General features: G+C 31.3%; 1 protein-coding gene across 2 annotated transcripts in view; it reads right to left on the bottom strand.

Annotated features, from left to right (window-relative positions):
* LOC148946910 (CYFIP-related Rac1 interactor B) overlaps positions 1-24,837 on the bottom strand; it is a 112,501-nt gene that overhangs the window by 40,431 nt on the left and 47,233 nt on the right. The window contains exons 7-8 of one of the 2 annotated variants that reach the window (XM_089097189.1): positions 8,853-8,979; positions 7,030-7,188 (exon numbers count right to left, since the gene is read on the bottom strand). In XM_089097189.1, coding sequence (XP_088953315.1) covers positions 7,039-7,188; positions 8,853-8,979 — 277 coding nt within the window. In that variant the 3' untranslated portion in view covers positions 7,030-7,038. Of the gene's footprint in view, positions 1-7,029; positions 7,189-8,852; positions 8,980-24,837 lie in introns of those variants that run through there. The other variant, XM_089097190.1, reaches the window with a different exon arrangement.

Below are 24,837 nucleotides of genomic sequence, written 5' to 3'. Positions count from 1 at the left end.
AAGCTAATTCCCAACATCTGGCGTTATGGCTTAACACTGTGCAACATGTTACCAAAAGCAATAGCAAGTAGCTACTCTTTTTTATCGTCTGCCATTTTTATGTTAACATTTTCTATGAGTGCAATCATCTCCGGAGATCTCAATCTCGCATATCCACCATCATAAGAGTTGAATTTTTTGGGTGCTCCAAAGAAATTCAATTCCTTACTGTCATGACAATGCACGCATACGTTTCCGATAGTGCTACCACTTGCACTTATTTCATAGTTTAAATACTTCTCCTTGCCAGCATTCAATGCTACAATAACACTATCATGTGAACACACTTCCTTAAAATGCTTCATCTTCACTTTTTTAGAGATATTAGTTATGTCTTTAACGTTCCACTGTGTAAAAAATACTGATTTAATACATGCAATAAACTAGGTAGTGTCGATAACTGGCTATAGAGCAATAACGGGAAAGCCACATTGTGTCTCTGGGTAAGCATAAAGTACAATTGTTAGAGCCAAAAAATATCTGTCGAGGAGGTATCATTAGCAATAACCTACTTCTAATGAGGCATATCGAGTCACCTGTTTACCGGGTACTAAATAACTACCGTTTTTACTCCCCCTAGCATTATATTGGCTTACACTGAAAATAATTGAACGGAAAAAATATAAAAATCTCAAATAATAAATCCCAGGAACCTAACACCCATGAAAATCTAAAAAACTATGTCTGAAAACCCAAACAGCTAATTAACTATTCTAATTCATGATTTCAGGCACGTCAAATCACGAAATACTAAAGTTAACTTCTCAAATAATAAACACCAGTAACTTAACACACACGAAAATCTAAAAAACTAGGTCTGAAAACCCAAACAGCTAATTAACTATTCTAATTCATGATTTCAGGCAAGTCAAACCATGAAATACTAAAGTTAACTTCTCAAATAATAAACTCCAGGAAACAAACACCAACGAAAATCTAAAAAACTATGTCTGAAAACCCTAAACTGGTAATTAAATATTTTAATTCATGATTTCAGGCACGTAAAACCACAAAATACAAAAGTTAACCTCTCAAATAATAAACACCAGGAGTCAAAACATCCACGAAAATATAAAAAACCTAGGTAAGAAAAACCTAAACAGCTAATTAAATATTCTAACTCATGATTTCAGGCACGTAAAACCGTCACACACTAAAGTTAACTTCTCAAATAATAAACTCCAGGAAACAAAGATCCACGAAAATCTAAAAAGCCTAGGTCTGAAAACCCTAAACAGGTAATTAACTATTCTAATTCATGATTTCAGACACGTAAAACCACAAAATACTAAAGTTAACTTCTCAAATAATAAACCCCAGGATTCAAACATCCACGAAAATCTAAAAAACCTAGGTCTGAAAACCCTAAACAGCTAATTAAATATTCTAATTCATGATTTCAGGCACGTAAAACCACAAAATACTGAAGTTAACTTCTCAAATAATAAACCCCAGGAGTCAAACACACACGAAAACCTAAAAAACCTAGGTCTGAAAATCCCCAAACAGCCAATTAAATATTCTAATTCATGATTTCAGGGACGTCAAATACGAAATACTAAAGTTAACTTCTCAAATAATAAATCCCAGGAACCTAGCGCCCACGAAAATCTAAAAATAAACTAGGTCTGAAAACCCAAACAGCTAATTAACTATTCTAATTCATGATTTCAGGCACGTAAAACCACAAAATACTAAAGTTAACTTCTCAAATAATAAACCCCAGGAGTCAAACACACATGAATTGTTAGAGCCATAAAAATATCTGTCGAGGAGGTATCATTAGCAATAACCTACTTCTAATGAAGCATATCAGGTCACCTGTTTACCGGGTACTAAATAACTACCGTTTATACTCCCCCTAGCATTATATTGGCTTACACTGAAAATAATTGAACGGAAAAAATATAAGAATCTCAAATAATAAATCCCAGGAACCTAACACCCATGAAAATCTAAAAAAACTATGTTTGAAAACCCGAACAGCTAATTAACTATTCTAATTCATGATTTCAGGCACGTCGAATCACGAAATACTAAAGTTAACTTCTCAAATAATAAACCCCAGGAACTTAACACACACGAAAATCTAAAAAACTAGGTCTGAAAACCCAAACAGCTAACTAACTATTGTAATTCATGATTTCAGGTACGTCAAACCATGAAATACTAAAGTTAACTTCTCAAATAATAAACTCCAGGAAACAAACACCAACGAAAATCTAAAAACCTAGGTCTGAAAACTCTAAACAGGTAATTAACTATTCTAATTCATGATTTCAGGCACGTAAAACCATAAAATACTAAAGTTAACTTCTCAAATAGTAAACCCCAGGAGTCAATCATCCACGAAAATCTAAAAAACCTAGGTCTGAAAACCCTAAACAGCTAATTAAATATTCTAATTCATGATTTCAGGCAAGTAAAACCATGAAATACTAAAATTAACTTCTCAAATAATAAACTCCAGGAAACAAACACCAACGAAAATCTAAAAACCTAGGTCTGAAAACCCTAAACAGGCAATTAACTATTCTAATTCATGATTTGAGGCAAGTAAAACCACAAAATACGAAAGTTAACTTATCAAATAATAAACCCAATGATTAAAACATCCACGAAAATTTAAAAAACCTAGGTCTAAAAACCACAAACAGCTAATTAACCAGTCTTATTCACGATTTCAGGCACGTAAATAAACTAAATGCTGACGTTAACTTCTCAAATAATAAACTCCAGGAGTCAAACACACATGAAAATCTCAAAAACCTAGGTCTGAAAATCCCCAAGCAGCCACTTAAATATTCTAATTCATGATTTCAGGCACGTCAAATACGAAATACTAAAGTTAACTTCTCAAATAATATATCCCAGGAACCTAACGCCCACGAAAATCTAAAAAAACTAGGTCTGAAAACCCAAACAGCTAATTAACTATTCTAATTCATGATTTTAGGCACGTAAAACCATAAAATACTAAAGTTACCTTCTCAAATAATAAACCCCAGGAGTCAAACATCCACGAAAATCTAAAAAACCTAGGTCTGAAAACCCCTAAACAGCTAATTAAACATTCTAATTCATGATTTCAGGCGCGTAAAACCACAAAATACTAGAGTTAACTTCTCAAATAATAAACCCCAGGAGTCAAACACACACGAAAACCTAAAAAACCTAGGTCATAAAATCCCCAAACAGTCAATTAAATATTCTAATTCATGATTTCAGGCATGTCAAATTATGGCTCACTGAGCCGTTCAAAATTCAGCCTATAAAAAGTCGGCCTAGTTTGTTTCTAAGCTGTTTGAAGAATTTCTTATTTTTAGGCATTTCTGTTCTTTTCTGGTTTTAATCTGCATTGAGCATGCCTTGTTTGATGCATTTAAAGTATTCGCGGTATTTTTTATCTTTCCATATCCTTTTTCGGTAGCTGGTATTTACCCCACCCCCAGAAAAAACAGGCCCGAGGAAAATAATCCCCACGGCAAATATCCCTGAGAAAAGACATGGAAAAATACCCCCCCCCCCCCCCGAAAGATATCGCATCCTTTTGAATCTGAGAAAAGAAGAATTACGGCTCACTGAGCCGTTCGAAATTCAGCCTAAAAAATTCGGCCTAGTTTGTTTCTAAGCTGTTTGATGAAAATCCCCCCTAATACTAAACATTGAAAATGTGAACATTTAGTCAAACATCGAACTATTGATCAAAGCTATGGTTCGTTTTCAGTTATCCAATAAATAAAAACATGTTTTTAGTCGCATCCTTTTGAATCTGTGAAACCATTAGAAACTAAACTGCTAACGCTAACGAACTTGAGTTAGCTTAATGCAAATGAGATATCATTTTGATATCTCTAATAGTGTATGCGATACTGGGCTTTATTCAAATCACGTATCAAGTTATCAAAAAATATTTGAATATATTAAGTTATAGGCAATACTGGTTTAGAAAAACTAGAATAGTGACATAATTTCACTTTATCGACCCTCAAATTCCATTATGTGAGAGGATACTATTCCGATTCGTCCTCTCACTCTCTTTGAAAAGGTGTAATGCCCTGTAGAAGTATTACCTATATGCATGGGGATAGTCACTCTCTTTGAAAAGGTGAAGAGCTTCTATAGAATAATGTAGAAATTTGAAACTTGAATATATAAAAAAAAATAATCTAGAGTTGTCTATTCAAAGGAAGATATTTTCTCGGGGAATGCTTGTCGATATAATGAAAACTGATTCTCCATCATTAGACTATTGTATGAAGCTTCTACGTCGTGGTCCAAATGCATATCCACAATATCATTTTGCATATCAATGTAAATGATTGCAAAAATATTGATACTAGTAGATTGAATGAACTATTCAAACTGTAGAAAATTCCAATCTGAAACCTGAATATATACAAAAAAATAATTGAATATATTGGCAGCAAAAAAGACGCACCGGTTTTTCTGACACGGATTTACCCTAAAAAAAAAAACCCTGTATATCATGAAATAGAAATCTAGTCTACGTAACCAGAAACTTGTCTGCTTGGCCCAGAAACATGTCTGGTTGGCCCGGAAACTTGTCTGGTAGGTTTTGTATAATTCCATATTCAATTGACAACAATAGCAATAATCAGTCTGCTAATCTGTCTTGGAAAGCTGCCAGGGAACACAAAGTGGGCAAATTCAATAGATACTTACTACTGTAAACAATGGGTAAATTTTATAACTTAAAGGCGTATCCCCCGGATCGGGGGGGGGGTCATTTTATCTCAAAATTAATTTCTAGAGCTATTTCCTATAATCTAGTGTTACCAATCCTACTCGAATAAAATTTCAAAATTTCAACATCTGAAAATTCCAAGTTAGTGGGGTATCGACAGCCTATCTCCAGCAATTATATCTTTCAAGTATTCTTTCGATTTCCGGTCTCCTTGGTCAACAGTAGGTGTCCCTTGAGTCTGAAGCCGATCAGATCCATTCTTTTTTATTGTCAATATCATTGAAGTCTCGTAAAATGTGTATTTAATCAGAAATATGTATATAGAATGTTTTAAATTTATTTTCAGTTCTTAATCTCTTTTTCATTGGACTAGAATTTAGAAGTTTAGTTCCTAGTTTTCTCCAAAATTTGAGATCTAAATTTCAAAATCTTGAAAGCCTTTTAAATCCAAATTGAGCAAAGGCATGAGGCCCGAACACTTTTCTTGTGCCTCATTTGAGCAGCACATCTATTTCTCAAGGTTTCACTTTTATAACACAAATATTATAAAATTTCATCAAAGGTTAGTTCTCTCTGGAGGGGGAAGAAATGGAAGTCGGTATTTCAAACTGTATCTCTCGGACGTATATTACAGCTCTGGCTCTATTGCTGGGAGTTTTATTCAACTAACTTAACTTCTTTCCAAAATCGGAAAAAAATCCTAGTCTAAAATTTTACCGACTTCTCTTTTTTTTAGCATTAAAAACCCCTTCCATGGGCGTAGGGAGGGGGGGGGGCAGCTGCCCCCCCTAAACCTTCAAATGTACTTTAGATATGGCTGAAAAAGCAGATGGTTTGGAAAAGGCAGTTGATAAAACTCAATCACACTATCGACTGCCCCCCTAGACAATATCTGCCCCCCCTAGACAATATGCTGCCTACGCCCATGACCCCTTCCCGAAAAAATTCCTTTAATATTTTAAATAAAGCAAATGAGCATCTGAATTGAACTAAGATTTCGAGAAATAAAATCTGAGCGGATTACTTAGTTTTCTACACCTGCACTCAACTGTTTTCTTGAAAATAATGAAGAGAATATGGAAAGCGATTGTTGTTACGTTGTTATCCATTTTTTAGTATCATCTAAAATAGTATCTTTATCTACAATGCAATTGCTCTGTTCATACTCTGGCAAAATTATACTGTCTGCAGTTTAGATCGCGAAAACCTATTTCATCAAAGAATTGATGCGGTATCACAAAATCAACCAAAGAGGAAACATATCATTAGGTGAGGGCTACACCGAAAGAACAGCAATTATAAAATTTAGAAATAGCTTAAATTAAGGATTCTAGTGATGTTACCTTTATTTGTATAGCGTGTTTCAGAAAATTCATGAAGAGTATAAAATTTTGCCCACATATATACGTAATCGTTAGGGAGAAGTGGGGGTGGGGAGTAGAAGTAGATTGAACTGTTTTACGAATGATATAGTCTAAGTAAGCTTTTTTGCATTTTTTAGTTTTCAGAATTGTATGCTGTTTCATTCTGGAGGGCCAACCACTAGACTGGAACCATACAATTTTTTAAAATTTAATATCATAAAAATGCGGCACTATAAACCAATGCCGTATTCATGATTTCTTTTTTTGGGGGGGGGGGGTGTTATAAAAAAAATTAAATAGACTTTGTTATGTATTTAAGAGTCCAAAAGAAATTCCAGGGAGGAAGGGAGGGGGGAGGTAAAACAGTTCATAGTAACCAAAAGTACAAAAATATATTTCTATAAAAAAAAATACTGTCTCGCGAGAAAAAATGCTATTTGTAACTGATTCTGGAATAATAACTATAATTTTTTTAAGTCTTAATAGTAAAAAGTTATTCAGAAAAAAATTACAGTAATCTTAAAATGAGCCTGAAACCCCTCAAAATCACGTCAGAGTAAAACTAACGGCAACATTGAGGGGTTTGTGACTTTACATTTGCTTTCATAATAACGTTTTACTATTAAGATAAACGAAAATCATAATTATTCCTGAATCAGTTACAAATCGCAATTCTTTCTCATTAGTTAGTTTTTTTAGACACCCCATTTTAAAACCTTTCGTTGCTATGGGCTGTTTTGAGCCATTTTAGTCTATTAGGGGTTAAAATGTAACTTCCCCCGTAAGCAATTATTGAATTATTAAGGAGCATTAAAAAGACGTCAAGTAATTTATTCACTTTCATCCTAGCTAAATTATGTTTAAAACTGCGTATTTACGACACAATGTATAAGTTTTCAAAATTAAAAATATATACATATATAAGACTTACCATCGTTTATAGGCTACTTCTGTGCTCCTTTCCGAAGTCCAAGTGTTAGCGAAGACAAGCGTTACGTTAATGTTCACTTGTTTTGAAAAATTTAAACATATATGAGCTTCTTTCCCCGAAGGCCATAAGGTTTTAAAATCAGGCCACTGCTCTATAAAGTACAGATGACACAAAAACAAATATTTCAAAATAGCTCAGGTTAAAACAACAAATAAAACTTCTTCAGAGGTAATATAGTTGAGATAATGAGTAGGCTAATGACACTTTTCACATACGCAGGCAAAGAACATATGATCTCAAATCATAACATTCAAAAACTAAATAAGATAACAAATATATATATATATATATATATATATATATATATATATATATATATATATATATATATATATATATATATATATATATATATATATATATATATATATATATATATATATATATATATATATTGATATTATATATATATATTAATATATATTGATATTAATTGCTTTCAGCAATTAATATCATTATATATCAAATATTTAGCTTAATTTTAGTAGTTCTTTCAAAGGACTGTTCAATACACATAGTTTTTAATAAAACATAAATAACGCAGTAGGCTCTAGACTTTTACAGTGAGGTGAGGGGGAAGGGGCAGTTTCCAAACTCCGGTTTTTAGTAAATTTTTGTTCGTTTTAAGTTAGATTTGGATATTCAATTTCCAAAAATTTTCCAAAAGGGGGAAGGGGCAGTGTCCAAACTCCAGTTTTTAATAAATTTTTGTTCGTTTTAAGTTGGATTTGGATATTCAATTTAATTTTTAATCGTTTTAAAATTTATTCATTCATCTGTATTAGTATCTGTTGTATGCTTGTTTGCTTTGATTGTTTATTTCATTCTTTAAAAAACTTTTTTTCGGAAAGTACTTTTTTAATTAGTTAAGGAAAAAAAACAGCTCCAAAATAAATGAAATTTTATTTATGTCGAAGAATCATTGTTTATTTATGTCGCTACCTTAAAGAAATATACCCCTTCCCTGCAACTGATTTCTTTATTAAATTCTTTAATCATTTTCATAATGATAAGCAATTTCTTTTCAAGAGTTAAAGCGCTTCTTGGAAGTATTCTTCCATTTCGTCACTAGTTGCGTTGGATTGGAATTTTTTTTATTTATTCCGTCTTACAAAAGAATATACTAGCCACTCCTATCCGAGAGGTCAGGAGGCTAGGCTTGAAATCCTGCAACAGGTGTGGCTTGCTATTTGGTTTGTAAGCTCAACCAGAGTCGAGCAAGCTTTAAATGGTTACCTGGAGAAGTCTGGGGGTGGGGGCACAGGAAGTGTCGATCGATTTACCCACAACCACACATTGCACTCCCGCCAAAGGCAGAAAATAAGGAGATCAGTACCTGCGCAACAGCAGACCATTGGTCAGCGTGCGGTAAAGGTACAAAAGAAAATGAAAATAAGAATCAAGAGCAAGGGTGGGCACATGCAAAACGTGGAGCCTTCTGACCCTTATTCCTTCTCTTATTTCAATATTTTTACGATTTTCGCATTGCCCTCTCACATCTTCAATACAATCCACCAAATTCGACATAAGTTGTCACCAAAAATATTTTAAAGGGGACAAAACTTATCAAAATGAATCAAATTAATGCAGCAATATCTGTATTAGTTGTGCTTCTATCTTAGCTGTAATTATCGATTCGTCTTGTTTTTATCTGATTCTTCTTAGTAATTTTTCTTATCTTTGCCGGGCCACAGATGTAAACAAGACACTGTTGCGTAGCGTATATCTACCCAGGAAAAATTATACTTACGTCTATATGTGATGTTTTAACGAAGGCTCCTTGTGGGTGCACGTGGTCATACAAAACCACTAGTCCAACGATCACTCGCAGTACAAACAAATACGTCTCTTCCCTTTGGAATCGAGAGATCAGGTCCCTTTAATGAAAAAAAAAGGACTTGACATATACTAATGACTATAGAGAATTATACAGCTGCACATCAACAACGGGGACACTGGTCAGAGGACCTTTTCTGTGGGAATTGAAATGATCCGAAGTCTCCAAAACCACATTTACTGTGCCCCAATTTACAGTACTTTAAATTAAAATGGAGGGAGTTTAACCCCCACCCCTCCCTTCTTAAATCACTTTATTCGAATAAACACATTTGAAATAAACATGCAATGTTAGAGTGAGGGCTCTCCTTATGTTGCAAAAATATTCTTATTGTGAAATAAAACATCTTATTCATAAGCTATTCAACCCAAAATGGAAGGGGGGGACATCCCTCAACATCATTACTAATATACTTCAAAGGAACCCCCTATAAAAGTTCAGACATTGCAAATTATAAAACTATTTTTTATCCTTTCAGATCCCTTCTCTCCCCCCCCAAACAAAAGAAAAGTTTATTCAAAAATTAAAATTTAGCGTGAAGATCGGAGAAATGAGGAAGGTAGCAGCAGCCACCGAATTCAGACTCTATGACTTATCAAAAACAGACAAAAAAATAAAAACAACTTTTTATTTAACATCAAATTAGTTCGTGGTAACGAACTGTAAGTAAAAAGTAGTCATGCAAATAGTAACCAAAAGTCCACAAAAAGGAGATTTGGAAACAGATTCGTTACAGTAAAAAAAAACTGCCCAAAAAAAGAAGTTTTTCAATAAAATTAAAGAGCGATATTAAACTTAACACGAGCAGAAATGAACTCCTATAATAATTTAAACTCAAAACGACCAGGAATTACTATCAAAGAATAAATGAAACCCAAAACGAACAAAATTAAAATAAACAATCATATCAGATATAAACACAACATATTTTGATATAGATGAATCAATAAATCTTACAAGGAGTAAAAACTTAATTGAATGTTCATATCCAACTTAAAACGAACAAGAGTTACTATAAACAAGAATTTCACTACTTCCCCCTCCACTCCCCCCAGAAAGTTCCAACTTAATACCCTCAGGCGTTCCAGAGATATTGCTGATGCGAGTAGTATAGCTATAATAATTAAGAGCGGGGTGTCTCCCCATATAGCTATAACGATTACAAGCGGGGTGTCTTCCATATAGCTATAATATATACAAGCAGAGTGTCTCCCGCCAATACAAGCAGACAGTGTAATGACCGATTCAACTACCGTGAAAATTCGTGCTGATCTCTGTTCAAAGTGCGTGATGTTTTCATGGTAGTGATTCGTTTCCTTTATTTGAAATTGTGAAATTCTTTCTGTAAATTAATTAATTAATTTTTTTAATTAATTTACATAAATTAATTTATTATTAATTAATTTACATAATTACATTAATTAATTTAATTTTTTTTTTAATTTTTTTTATTTTTCAAAGTTTATTTTGGATTTTTACATTCTCTTGATTTTTCAAAGTTCATTTTGAATTTCTTTCGTTGAAACGCAAGAGTTGGATTATTTCAGTAGTGTTTTGTCATGGTTTACCTTGTCACAGTTACATTCTCTTAATTTTTCAAAGTTCATTTTGAATTTCTTTCGTTGAAATGCAAGAGTTGGAATATTTCAGTAGTGTTTTGTTGTGCTTTACCTTGTCACAGTTACATTCTCTTGATTTTTCAAAGTTAATTTTGAATTTCTTTCGTGAAATGCAAGAGTTGGAATATTTCAATAGTGTTTTGTCGGGGTTTACTATGTCACATTTACATTCTCTTGATTTTTTAATGTTCATTTTGAATATATTTCGTGAAATGCGAGACTTAGAATGTCTTAGTAGTGTTTTGTAGTGCTTTACCTTGTAACAGTTACATTATCTTGATTTTTCAAAGTTAATTGTCGATTTATTTCATTGAAAATGAAAAAGTTGGAATATTTCAGTATTGTTTTGTCGTGGTTTACCTTGTAACAGTTACATTCTCATGATTTTTCAAAGTTCATTGTGGATTTCTTTCCTTGAAATGCAAGAGTTAGAATATTTCAGTAGTGTTTTGTCATGGTTTACCTTGTCACGGTTACATTCTCTTGATTTTTCAAAGTTCATTTTGAATTTCTTTCGTGAAATGCAAGAGTTGGAATATTTCAGCAGTGTTTTGTCGTGGTTTACCATGTCACAGTTACATTCTCTTGATTTTTCAAAGTTCATTTTGAATTTCTTTCGTGAATTACAAGAGTTTGAATATTTCAGTAGTGTTTTATCGTGGTTTGCCTTGTCCCAGTTACATTCTATTGATTTTTTAAAGTTTATTTTGGATATCTTTCATTGAAATGCAAGAGTTGGAATATTTCAGTAGTGTTTTGTCGTGGTTTACCTTGTCACTGTTACATTCTCTTGATTTTTCAAAGTTCATTGTGGATTTCTTTCCTTGAAATGCAAGAGTTAGAATATTTCAGTAGTGTTTTGTCGTGGTTTACCTTGTCACAGTTACATTCTATTGATTTTTCAAAGTTCAGTTTTTGGATTTCTTTCGTTGAAATGCAAGAGTTTGAATATTTCAGTAGTGTTTTGTTATGGTTAAACATGTCATAGTTACATTCTATTAATTTTTTAATGTTCATTTTGAATTTCGTTCGTTGAAATGCAAGAGTTGGATTATTTCAGTAGTGTTTTGTCGTGGTTTACCTTGTCCCAGTTACATTCTATTGATTTTTCAAAGTTCAGTGTGGATTTCTTTCCTTGAAATGCAAGAGTTGGAATGTTTCAGTAGTGTTTTGTCGCGGTTTACCTTGTCACAGTTACATTCTCTTTATTTTTCAAAGTTCATTGTGGATTTCTTTCCTTGAAATGCAAGAGTTAGAATATTTCAGTAGTGTTTTGTCATGGTTTACCTTGTCACAGTTACATTCTCTTGATTTTTAAAAGTTGATTTTTTTGATTTATTTCGTTTAAATGCAAGAGTTTGAATATTTCAGTAGTGTTTTGTTATGGTTAACCTTGTCACGGTAACATTCTCTTAATTTTTCAAAGTTCATTTTGAATTTCTTTCCTCGAAATGCAAGAGTTGAAATATTTCAGTAGTGTTTTGTTGTGGTTTAACTTGTCACAGTTACATTCTCTTGATTTTTCAAAGTTCATTTTGGAAAAAATTAATTTTTTGATTTCTTTCGTTGAAATACAAGAGTTGGAATATTTCAGTAGTGTTTTGTTATGGTTTACCTTCTCACAGTTACATTCTCTTGATTTTTCAAAGTTCATTTTGGAGTTCTTTCCTTGAAATGCAAGAGTTGGAATATTTCAGTAGTGTTTTGTAATGATTTACCTTGTCACAGTAACATTCTCTTTATTTTGCAAAGTTCATTTTGGAATTTTACAATCTCTTGATTTTTCAAAGTTCATTTTGAGTTTCTTTCGTGAAATGCAAGAGTTGGAATATTTCAGTAACGTTTTGTTGTGCTTTAACTTGTCACTGTTACATTCTGTTGATTTTTGAAAGTTCATTTTGGATTTCTTTCGTTGAAATGCAAGATTTTGAATATTTCAGTAGTGTTTTGTTGTACTTTACCTTTTCACAGTTACATTCCCTTAATTTTTCAAAGTTGATTTTGAATTTCTTTCGTGAAATGCAAGAGTTGGAATATTTCAGTGGTGTTTTGGCATGGTTTACCATATAACTATTACATGCTCTTGATTTTTCAAAGTTCATTTTGAATTTCGTTCGTGAAATACAAGAGTTGGAATATTTCAGTAGTGTTTTATCGTGGTTTACCTTTTCACAATTACATTCTCTTGATATTTCAAAGATCATTTTGGATTTCTTTCCTTGAAATGCAAGAGTTGGAATATTTCAGTAGTGTTTTGTCGTGGTTTACCTTGTCACAGTTACATTCTCATGATTTTTTAAAATTCATTTTTGGATTTCTATCGTTAAAATGCAAGAGTTGGAATATTTCAGTAGTATTTTGTTATGGTTTACCTTGTCACAGTTACATTCTCTTGATTTTTCAAAGTTCATTTTTTAATTTCTTTCGTTGAAATGCAAGAGTTGGAATATTTCAGTAGTGTTTTGTCATGGTTTACCTTGTCACAGTTACATTCTCATGATTTTTCAAAGTTCATTTTTGGATTTCTATCGTTGAAATGCAAGAGTTGGAATATTTCAGTAGTGTCTTGTCGTGATTTACCTTGTCACAATTACATTCTCTTGATTTTTCAAAGTTCATATTGGATTGCTTTCGTTGAAATACAAGAGATGGAATATTTCAGTAGAGTTTCTGAAATGGTTTACCTTGTCACAGTTACATTCTCTTGATTTTTCAAAGTTCATTTTGAATTTCTTTCGTGAAATGCAAGAGTTGGAATATTTCAGTAGAGTCTTGTTGTGCTTTACCTTGTCACTGTTACATTCTCTTGATTTTTCAAAGTTCATTTTGGATTTCTTTCATTGAAATGCATGAATTGGAATATTTCAGTAGTGTTTTGTCATGGTGTACCTTGACAAAGTTAAATTCTCTTTATTTTTCAAAGTTTATTTCGAATATCTTTCGTTGAAGTGCAAGAGTTGGATTATTTCAGTAGCGTTTTGTCATGGTTCACCTTCTTACAGTTACATTCTATTGATCTTTCGAAGTTCATTTTGGATTTCTTTCGTTGAAATGCAAGAGTTGGAATATTTCAGTAGTGTTTTGTCATGGTTTACCTTGTCATAGTTACATTCTCATGATTTTTCAAAGTTCATTTTGAATTTTTTTCATTGAAATGCAAGAGTTGGATTCTTTCAGTAGTGTTTTGTCGTGGTTTACCTTGTTACACTTGAATTCTCTTAATTTTCAAAGTTCATTTAGGATTTCTTTCGTTTAAATGCAAGAATTGGAATATTTCAATAGTGTTTTGTCATGGTTTACCTTGTCACAGTTAGATTCTCATGATTTTTCAAAGTTCATTTTGACTTTCGTTCATTAAAATGCAAAAGATGGATTATTTCAGTAGTGTTTTGTTATGGTTTACCTTGTCACACTTACATTCTCTTGATTTTTCAAAGTTCATTTTGGATTTCTTTCGTTGAAATGCAAGAGTTGTAATATTTCAGTAGTGTTTTGTCATGGTTTACCTTGTCACAGTTACATTCTCTTAATTTTTCAAAGTTCATTTTGAATTTCTTTCGTTGAAATGCAAGAGTTGGAATATTTAAGTAGTGTTTTGTTGTGCTTTACCTTGTCACAGTTACATTCTATTGATTTTTTCAAAGTTTATTTTTAATTTCTTTCGTTGAAATGCAAGACTTGGAATATTTCAGTAGTGTTTTGTCATGGTTTACCTTGCCACAGTTAAATTCTCTTGATTTTTCAAAGTTCATTTTGAATTTCTTTCATTGAAATGCAAGAGTTGGAATATTTCAGGAGTGTTTTTTTGTTGTTTACCATGTCACAGTTACATACTATTGATCTTTCATACTTCATTGTTAATTTCCTTCGTTGAAATGCAAGAGTTGGAATATTTCAGTAGTGTTTAGTCTTGGTTTACCATGTCACAGTTACATTCTCAAGATTTTTCGAAGTTCATTTTCAATTTTTTTCTTTGAAATGCAAGAGTTGGAATATTTAAGTAGTGTTTTGTCGCGGTTTACCTTGTCATACTTACATTATCTTGATTTTTCAAAATTCATTTTGGATTTCTTTCCTTGAAATGCAAGAGTTGGAATATTTCAGTAGTATTTTGTCGTGGTTTACCTTGTCACAGTTGCATTTTCATGATTTTTCAAAGTTCAAATTCCATATTATTGCACAGAAATACCAAAACCATAGGTTAGGTTAGGTTAGGCTAGCCTACGTACGCATGCGTACGTTTTGAAAATCAAGAGAATGTAAGTGTGACAAGGTAAACCACAACAAAACACTACTGAAATAATCCATCTCTTCCATTTCAATGAAAGAAATTCAAAATTAACTTTGAAAAATCATGAGAATGTAACTGTGACAAGGTAGACCATGACAAAACACTACTAAAATATTCCAATTCTTGCATTTCAACGAAAGAAATTCAAAATGGACTTTGAAATATTATGAGAATGTTACTGTAATCATTTAAACCAAGACAACATAATATTGCAATATTTCATATCGTTAATTACATTTAAAGAACTCCAAATTGAAATTTGAAGTATCAAGAGATTGTAAATGTGAAAGGGTAAACAATAACAAAAACACTATTGACATATCCCATATAATGCATTTAAACGTCGGAAATCCACAATAAACTTTGAAAAATCAAGAGAATGTAAGTGTGAGATGGTGAACCACGACAAAACACTACTGAAATATTCCAACTCTTGCATTTCAATGAAAGAAATTCAAAATGAACTTTGAAAAATCAAGAGAATGTAACTGTGGCAAGGTAAACCATGACAAAACACTACTGAAATATTCCAATTCATGCATTTCAATGAAAGAAGTCCAAAATGAACTTTGAAAAATAAGAGAATGTAACTGTGACAAGGTAAAGCACAACAAGACACTACTGAAATATTCCAACTCTTGCATTTCACGAAAAAAATTCAATATAAACTTTGAAAAATTAATAGAATGTAACTGTGACAAGGTAAACCATGACAAAAAAACTACTGAAATATTCCATCTCTTGTATTTCAATGAAAGAAATCCAAAATGAACTTTGAAAAATCAAGAGAATGTAATTGTGACAAGGTAAATCACGACAAGACACTACTAAGATATTTTAACTCTTGCATTTCAATTAAAGAAATTCAAAATGAACTTTCAAAAATCTAGAGAATGTAACTGTGACAAGGTAAAGCACAACAAAACACTACTTAAATATTCCAACTCTTGCATTTCAACGAAAGAAATTCAAAATAAACTTTGAAAAATTAAGAGAATGTAACTGTGACAAGGTAAACCACGACAAAACACTACTGAAATAATCCAACTCTTGCATTTCAATGAAAGAAATTCAAAATGAACTTTGAAAAATCATGAGAATGTAACTGTGACTAGGTAAACCATAACAAAACACTACTGAAATATTCCAATCTTGCATTTCAACGAAAGAAATCCAAAATGAACTTTGAAAAATCAAGAGAATGTAACTGTGAGATGGTGAGCCACGACAAACCACTACTGAAATATTCCAACTCTTGCATTTCACGAAAGAAATTCAATATGAACTTTGAAAAATCAAGAGAATGTAACTGAGGTAAGGTAAACCACGACAAAACACTACTGAAATATTCCAAGTCTTGCATTTCAACGAAAGAAATTAAAAATGAACTTTGAAAAAATCAAGAGAATGTAACTGTGACAAGGTAAACCATAACAAAACACTACTGAAATATTCCAACTCTTGCATTTCACGAAAGAAATTCAATATGAACTTTGAAAAACTTTGAAAAAATCAAGAGAATGTAACTGTGACAAGGTAAACCATAACAAAACACTACTGAAATATTCCAACTCTTGCATTTCAGGAAAGAAATTCAAAATGAACTTTGAAAAATCAAGAGAATGTAATTGTGACAAGGTAAAGCACAACAAAACATTACTGAAATATTCCAACTCTTGGATTTCAAGAAAAGAAATCCAAAATGAACTTTGAAAAATCAAGAGAATGTAAGTGTGACAAGGTAAACCACAACAAAACACTACAGAAATATTCCAACTCTTTCATTTCAACGAAAGAAATTCAAAATGAACTTTGAAAAATTAAGAGAATGTAACTGTGACAAGGTAAACCACGACAAGACACTACTGAAATATTCTAACTCTTGCATTTCAACAAAAGAAATTCAAAAAGAACTTTGAAAAAATCGATAGAATGTAACTGTGACATGGTAAAGCACAACAAAACACTACTTAAATATTCCAACTCTTGCATTTCAACGAAAAAAATTCAAAATGAACTTTGAAAAATTAAGAAAATGTAACTGTGTCAAGGTAAACCATGACAAAACACTACTGAAATATTCCAACTCTTGCATTTCAACGAAAGAAATCCAAAATGAACTTTGAAAAATCAAGAGAATGTAAGTGTGACAATGTAAACCACTACAAAACACTACTGAAATAATCCATCTCTTGCATTTCAATGAAAGAAATTCAAAATGAACTTTGAAAAATCATGAGAATGTAACTGTGATAAGGTAAACCACGACGAAACACTACTGAAATATTCCAACTCTTGCATTTCAATGAAAGAAATTCAAAATGAAATTTGAATAATCATGAGAATGTAACTGTGACTTGGTAAACCAGGACAAAACACTACTGAAATATTCCAACTCTTGCATTTCAACGAAAGAAATCCAAAATGAACTTTGAAAAATCAAGAGAATGTAACTGTGAGATGGTGAACCACGACAAACCACAACTGAAATATTCCAACTCTTTCATTTCAATGAAAGAAATTCAAAATGAACTTTTAAAAATCAAGAGAATGTAACTAAGTTAAGGTAAACCACGACTAAACACTACTGCAATATTCCAAGTCTTGCATTTAAACTAAATAAATTAAAAATGAAATTTGAAAAAATCAAGAGAATGTAAATGTGACAAGTTAAACCATAACAAAACACTACTGAAATATTCCAACTCTTGCATTTCACGAAAGAAAATCAATATGAAATTTGAAAAACTTTGAAAAAATCAAGAGAATGTAACTGTGACAAGGTAAACCATAACAAAACACTACTGAAATATTCCAACTCTTGAATTTCAGGAAAGAAATTCAAAATGAACTTTGAAAAATAAAGAGAATGTAATTGTGACAAGGTAAAGCACAACAAAACACTACTAAAATATTCCAACTCTTGGATTTCAACAAAAGAAATCCAAAATGAACTTTGAAAAATCAAAAGAATGTATGTGTGACAAGGTAAACCACAACAAAACACTACTGAAATAATCCAACTCTTGCATTTCAATGAAAGAAATTCAAAATGAACTTTGAAAAAATCATGAGAATGTAACTGTGACAAGGTAAACCAAGACAAAACACTACTGAAATATTCCAACTCTTGCATTTCAACGAAAGAAATTCAAAATGAACTTTGAAAAATTAAGAGAATGTAACTGTGACAAGGTAAACCACGACAAAACACTACTGAAATATTCCTACTCTTGCATTTCAATGAAAGAAATTCAAAATGAACTTTGAAAAATCAAGAGAATGTAACTGTGACATGGTAAACCATGACTAAACACTACTGAAATATTCCAACTCTTGCATTTCAACGAAAGAAATTAAAAAATGAACTTTGAAAAATCAAGAGAATGTAACTGTGACAAGGTAAAATATAACAAAACACTACTAAAATATTCCAACTCTTGCATTTCAACGATAAAAATCAAAAAGTGATCTTTGAAAAATCATGATAATATAACTGTGACAAGGTAAACCACGACAAAACACTACTGAAATATTCCAACTCTTGCATTTCAACGAAAGAAATTAAAAAATTAACTTTGAAAAATCAAGAGAATGTAACTGTGACAAGGTAAACCATAACAAAACACTACTGAAATATTCCAACTCTTGCATTTAAACGAAATAAATACAAAAATGAACTTTGAAAAATCATGAGAATGTAACTGTGACAAGGTAAACCATGACGAAACACTACTGAAATATTCCAACTCTTGGATTAAAAGAAAAGAAATCCACAATGAACTTTGAAAAATCAAGAGAATGTAACTGTGACAAGGTAAACCATGTCAAAAACACTACTGAAATATTCCATCTCTTGTATTTCAACAAAATAAATCCAAAATGAACTTTGAAAAATCAAGAGAATGTAATTGTGACAAGGTAAACCACGACAAGACACTACTAAAATATTCCAACTCTTGCATTTCAATGAAAGAAATTCAAAATGAGCTTTGAAAAATCTAGAGAATGTAACTGTGACAAGGTAAAGCACAACAAAACACTACTGAAATATTCCAACTCTTGCATTTCAACCAAAGAAATTCAGAATGAACTTTGAAAAATTAAGAGAATGTAACTGTGACAAGGTAAACCATGACAAGACACTACTAAAATATTCCAACTCTTGCATTTCAACGAAAGGAATTCAAAAAGAACTTTGAAAAAATCAAGAGAATGTAACTGTGACAAGGTAAAGCACAACAAAAAACTACTGAAATATTCCAACTCTTGCATTTCAACGTAAGAAATTCAAATTGAACTTTGAAAAATCAAGAAAATGTAACTGTGACAAGGTAAACCATGACAAAACACTACTGAAATATTCCAACTCTTACATTTCAACGAAAGAAATACAAAATGAACTTTGAAAAATCAAGAGAATGTAACTGTGAGAAAGTACCATATCAAAACACTACTGAAATATTCCAACTCTTGCATTTCAACGAAATAAATTAAAAATGAATTTTGAAAAATCAAGCAAATGTAAGTGTGACAAGTTAAACCATGACGAAAACACTACCGAAATATTTAATCTCTTGTATTTCCACGAAAGAAATCCAAAATGAACTTTGAAAATTCAAGAGAATGTAAGTGTGACAAGTCAAATCACGACAAGACACTACTAAAATATTCCAACTCTTTCATTTCAATGAAATAAATTAAAAATGAGCTTCGAAAAATCAAGAGAATGTAACTGTGACAAGGTAAAGCACAACAAAAAACACCTTAAATAGTCCAACTCTTGCGTTTCAACGAAAGAAATCCAGAATGAACTTTAAAAAATCAAGGGAAAGTAACTGTGACAATGTAAACCAAGACAAGACACTACTAAAATATTCCAACTCTTGCAATTCGAAGAAATAAATTCAAAAATAAATTTTAAAAAATTAATATAATGTATATGTGACAAGGAAAACCACGACACAACACTACTGAAATAATCCAACTCCTGCATTTCAACTAAATAAATCCAAAAATAAATTTGAAAAATCAAGAGAATGTTATCGTGACATGGAAAACCATGACAAAACACTACTGAAGTATTCCAACTCTTGCATTTCAAGGAAAGAAGTCCACAATGAACATTAAAAAATCAAGAGAATGTAACTGTGAGAAGGTAAACCATAACAAAACACTACTGAAATATTCCAACTCTTGCATTTCAACGAAAGAAATACAAAATGAACTTTGAAAAATAAAGAGAATGTAATTGTGACAAGGTAAATCACGACAAGACACTACTAAAATATTCCAACTCTTGCATTTCAATGAAAGAAATTCAAAATGAACTTAGAAAAATCAAGAGAATGTAACTGTGACAAGGTAAACCACAACAAAACACTACTGAAATATTCCAACTCATGAATTTCAACGAAAGAAATTCAGAATGAACTTTGAAAAATTAAGAGAATGTAACTGTGACAAGGTAAACCACGACAAGACACTACTAAAATATTCCAACTCTTGCATTTCGACGAAAGAAATTCAAAAAGAACTTTGAAAAAATCAAGAGAATGTAACTGTGACAAGGTAAACCATGACAAGACACTACTGACATATTCCAACTCTTGCATTTCAGCCAAAGAAATTCAAAATGAACTTTGAAAAATTCAGAGAATGTTACTGTGACAAGGAAAACCATGACAAGACACTACTGAAATATTCCAACTCTTGCATTTCAACGAAAGAAATCCAAAATGAACTTTGAAAAATCAAGAGAATGTAACTGTGACAAGGTAAACCATGTCAAAACCACTACTGAAATATTTCATCTCTTGTATTTCAACGAAAGAAATCCAAAATGAACTTTGAAAAATCAAGAGAATGTAAGTGTGACAATGTAAATCACGACAAGACACTACTAAAATATTCCAACTCTTGCATTTCAGTGAAAGAAATTCAAAATGAACTTTAAAAAATCAAGAGAATGTAACTGTGACAAGGTAAATCACTACAAAACACTACTGAAATATTCCAACTCTTTCATTTCAACGAAAGAAATTCAAAATAAACTTTGAAAAATTAAGAGAATGTAACTGTGACAAGGTAAACCACGACAAAACACTACTGAAATAATCCAACTCTTGCATTTCAACGAAAGAAATACAAAATGAACTTTGAAAAATCAAGAGAATGTAGGTGTGACAATGTATACCACGACAAAACACTACTGAAATATTCCATCTCTTACATTACAAAGAAAGAAATTCAAAATGAAGTTTGAAAAATCATTAGAATGTAACTTTGATAAGGTAAACCACGACAAAACACTACTGAAATATTCCAACTCTTGCATTTCAACGAAAAATTCAAGATGAAATTTGGAAAATCATGAGAATGTAACTGTGACTTGGTAAACCATGACAAAACACTACTGAAATATTCCAACTCTTACATTTCATGGATAGAAATTCAAAATGAACTTTGAAAAATCAAGAGAATGTAACTATGACAAGGTAAACCATGACAAAACACTACTGAAATATTCCAACTCTTGCATTTCAACGAAAGAAATCCAAAATGAACTTTGAAAAATCAAGAGAATGTAGGTGTGACAATGTAAACCACTACAAAACACTACTGAAATAATCCATCTCTTGCATTTCAATGAAAGAAATTCAAAATGAACTTTGAAAAATCATGAGAATGTAACTGTGATAATGTAAACCAAGACAAAACAGTACTGAAATATTCCAACTCTTGCATTTCAACGAAAGAAATTCAAAATAAACTTTGAAAAATTAAGAGAATGCAACTGTGACAAGGTAAACCATGACAAAACACTACTGAAATATTCCAACCCTTGCATTTCAATGAAAGAAATTCAAATGAACTTTGAAAAATCATGAGAATATAACTGTGATAAGGTAAACCACGACAAAACACTACTGAAATATTCCTATTCTTGCATTTCAACGAAGGAAATTCAAAATGAACTTTGAAAAATTAAGAGAATGTAACTGTGACAAGGTAAAACATGACAAAACACTACTGAAATAATCCAACTCTTGTATTTCAATGAAAGAAATTCAAAATGAACTTTGAAAAATCAGGAGAATGTAACTGTGACTTGGTAAACCATGACAAAACACTACTGAAATATTCCATCTCTTGTATTTCAACAAAATAAATCCAAAATGAACTTTGAAAATTCAAGAGAATGTAATTGTGACAAGGAAAATCACGACAAGACACTACTAAAATATTCCAACTCTTGCATTTCAATGAAAAAAATTCAAAATGAGCTTTGAAAAATCTAGAGAATGTAACTGTGACAAGGTAAAGCACAACAAAACACTACTAAAATATTCCAACTCTTGCATTTCAACGAAAGAAATTCATAATGAACTTTGAAAAATTAAGAGAATGTAACTGTGACAAGGTAAAACACGACAAGACACTACTAAAATATTCCAACTATTGCATTTCAACGAAAGGAATTCAAAAAGAACTTTGAAAAAATCAAGAGAATGAAACTGTGACAAGGTAAAGAACAACAACACACTACTTAAATATTCCAACTCTTGCATTTCAACGAAAGAAATTCAAAATGAACTTTGAAAAATAAAGAGAATGTAACTGTGACAAGGTAAACAATGACAAAAAACTACTGAAATATTACAAATCTTGCATTTCAAGGAAAGAAATACAAAATGAACTTTGAAAAATCAAGAGAATGTAACTGTGATAAATTACCATATCAAAACACTACTGAAATATTCCAACTCTTGCATTTCAACGAAAGAAATTCAAAATGAATTTTAAAAAATCAAGCGAATGTAAGTTTTACATTTTAAACCATGACGAAAACACTACCGAAATATTTCATCTCTTGTATTTCCACGAAATAAATCCAAAATAAACTTTGAAAATTCAAGAGAATGTAATTGTGACAAGGCAAATCACGACAAGACACTACTAAAATATTCCAACTCTTGCATTTCAATGAAAGAAATTCAAAATAAACTTTGAAAAATCTAGAGAATGTAACTGTGACAAGGTAAACCACAACAAAACACTACTGAAATATTCCAACTCTTTAATTTCAAGGAAATAAATTCAGAATTAACTTTAAAAAATTAAGAGAATGTAACTGTGAAAAGGTAAAACACGACAAGACACTACTTAAATATTCCAACTCTTGCATCTCAACGAAAGAAAATCAAAAAGAACTTTGAAAAAATCAAGAGAATGTAACTGTGACAAGGTAAACCATGACAATACACTACTGAAATATTCCAACTCTTGCATTTCAACGAAAAAAATACAAAAATAACTTTGAAAAATAAAGAGAATGTAACTGTGACAAGGTAAACCATGACAAAACACTACTGAAATATTCCAACTCTTGCATTTCAAGGAAAGAAATCCAGAATGAACTTTTAAAAATCAAGAGAGTGTAACTGTGAGAAGGTAAACCATAACAAAACACTACTGAAATATTCCAACTCTTGCATTTCAACGAAAGAAATCCAAAATGAACTTTGAAAAATCAAGAGAATGTAATTGTGACAAGGTAAATCACGACAAGACACTACTAAAATATTCCAACTCTTGCATTTCAAAGAAAGAAATCCAAAATGAGCTTTGAAAAATCTAGAGAATGTAACTGTGACAAGGTAAAGCACAACAAAACACTACTTAAATATTCCAACTCTTGCATTTCAAGCAAAGAAATTCAGAATGAACTTTAAAAAATTAAGAGAATGTAACTGTGACAAGGTAAACCACGACAAGACACTACTAAAATATTCCAACTCTTGCATTTCGACGAAAGAAATTCAAAAAGAACTTTGAAAAAATCAAGAGAATGTAACTGTGACAAGGTAAACCATGACAAGACACTACTGAAATATTCCAACTCTTGCATTTGAGCGAAAGAAATTCTAAATGAACTTTGAAAAATTAAGAGAATGTAACTGTGACAAGGTAAACCATGACAAAACACTACTGAAATGTTCCAACTCTTGCATTTCAAGGAAAGAAATCCAAAATGAACTTTGAAAAATCAAGAGAATGTAACCGTGACAAGGTAAACCATGACAAAAACACTACTGAAATATTTCATCTCTTGTATTTCAACGACAGAAATCCAAAATGAACTTTGAAAAATCAAGAGAATGTAATTGTGACAATGTAAATCACGACAAGACACTACTAAAATATTCCAACTCTTGCATTTCAATGAAAAAAATTCGAAATGAACTTTGAAAAATAAAGAGAATGTAACTGTGACAAGGTAAAGCACAACAAAACACTACTGAAATATTCCAACTCTTGAATTTCAACGAAAGAAATTCAAAATGAACATTGAAAAATTAAGAGAATGTAACTGTGACAAGGTAAACCATGACAAAACACTACTAAAATATTCCAACTCTTGCATTTCAACGAAAGAAATCACAAATAAACTTTGAAAAGTCAAGAGAATGTAGGTGTGACAATGTAAAGCACTACAAAACACTCCTGAAATAATCCATCTCTTGCATTACAAAGAAAGAAATTCAAAATGAACTTTGAAAAATCATTAGAATGTAACTGTGATAAGGTAAACCACGACAAAACACTACTGAAATATTCCAACTCTTGCATTTCAACGAAAAATTCAAAATGAACTTTGAAAAATCAAGAGAATGTAACTGTGACATGGTAAACCATGACAAAACACTACTGGAAAATTCCAACTCTTGCATTTCAACGAAAGAAATCCAAAATGAACTTTGAAAAATTAAGAGAATGTAACTGTGTCAAGGTAAACCATGACAAAACACTACTGAAATATTCCAACTCCTGTATTTCAACGAAAGAAATCCAAAATGAACTTTGAAAAATAATGAGAATGTAGGTGTGACAATGTAAACCACTACAAAACACTACTGAGATAATCCATCTCTTGCATTTCAATGAAAGAAATTCAAAATTAACTTTGAAAAATGATGAGAATGTA

Source organism: Artemia sp. Qi Xiang Cuo, chromosome 11 (assembly GCF_049724085.1).
Source record: "Artemia sp. Qi Xiang Cuo chromosome 11, ASM4972408v1, whole genome shotgun sequence".
NCBI lineage: Eukaryota > Metazoa > Arthropoda > Branchiopoda > Anostraca > Artemiidae > Artemia > Artemia sp. Qi Xiang Cuo.
The sequence above is the reverse complement of the archived record's forward strand: the minus strand, read 5'-3'. Positions and strand labels throughout refer to the sequence as shown.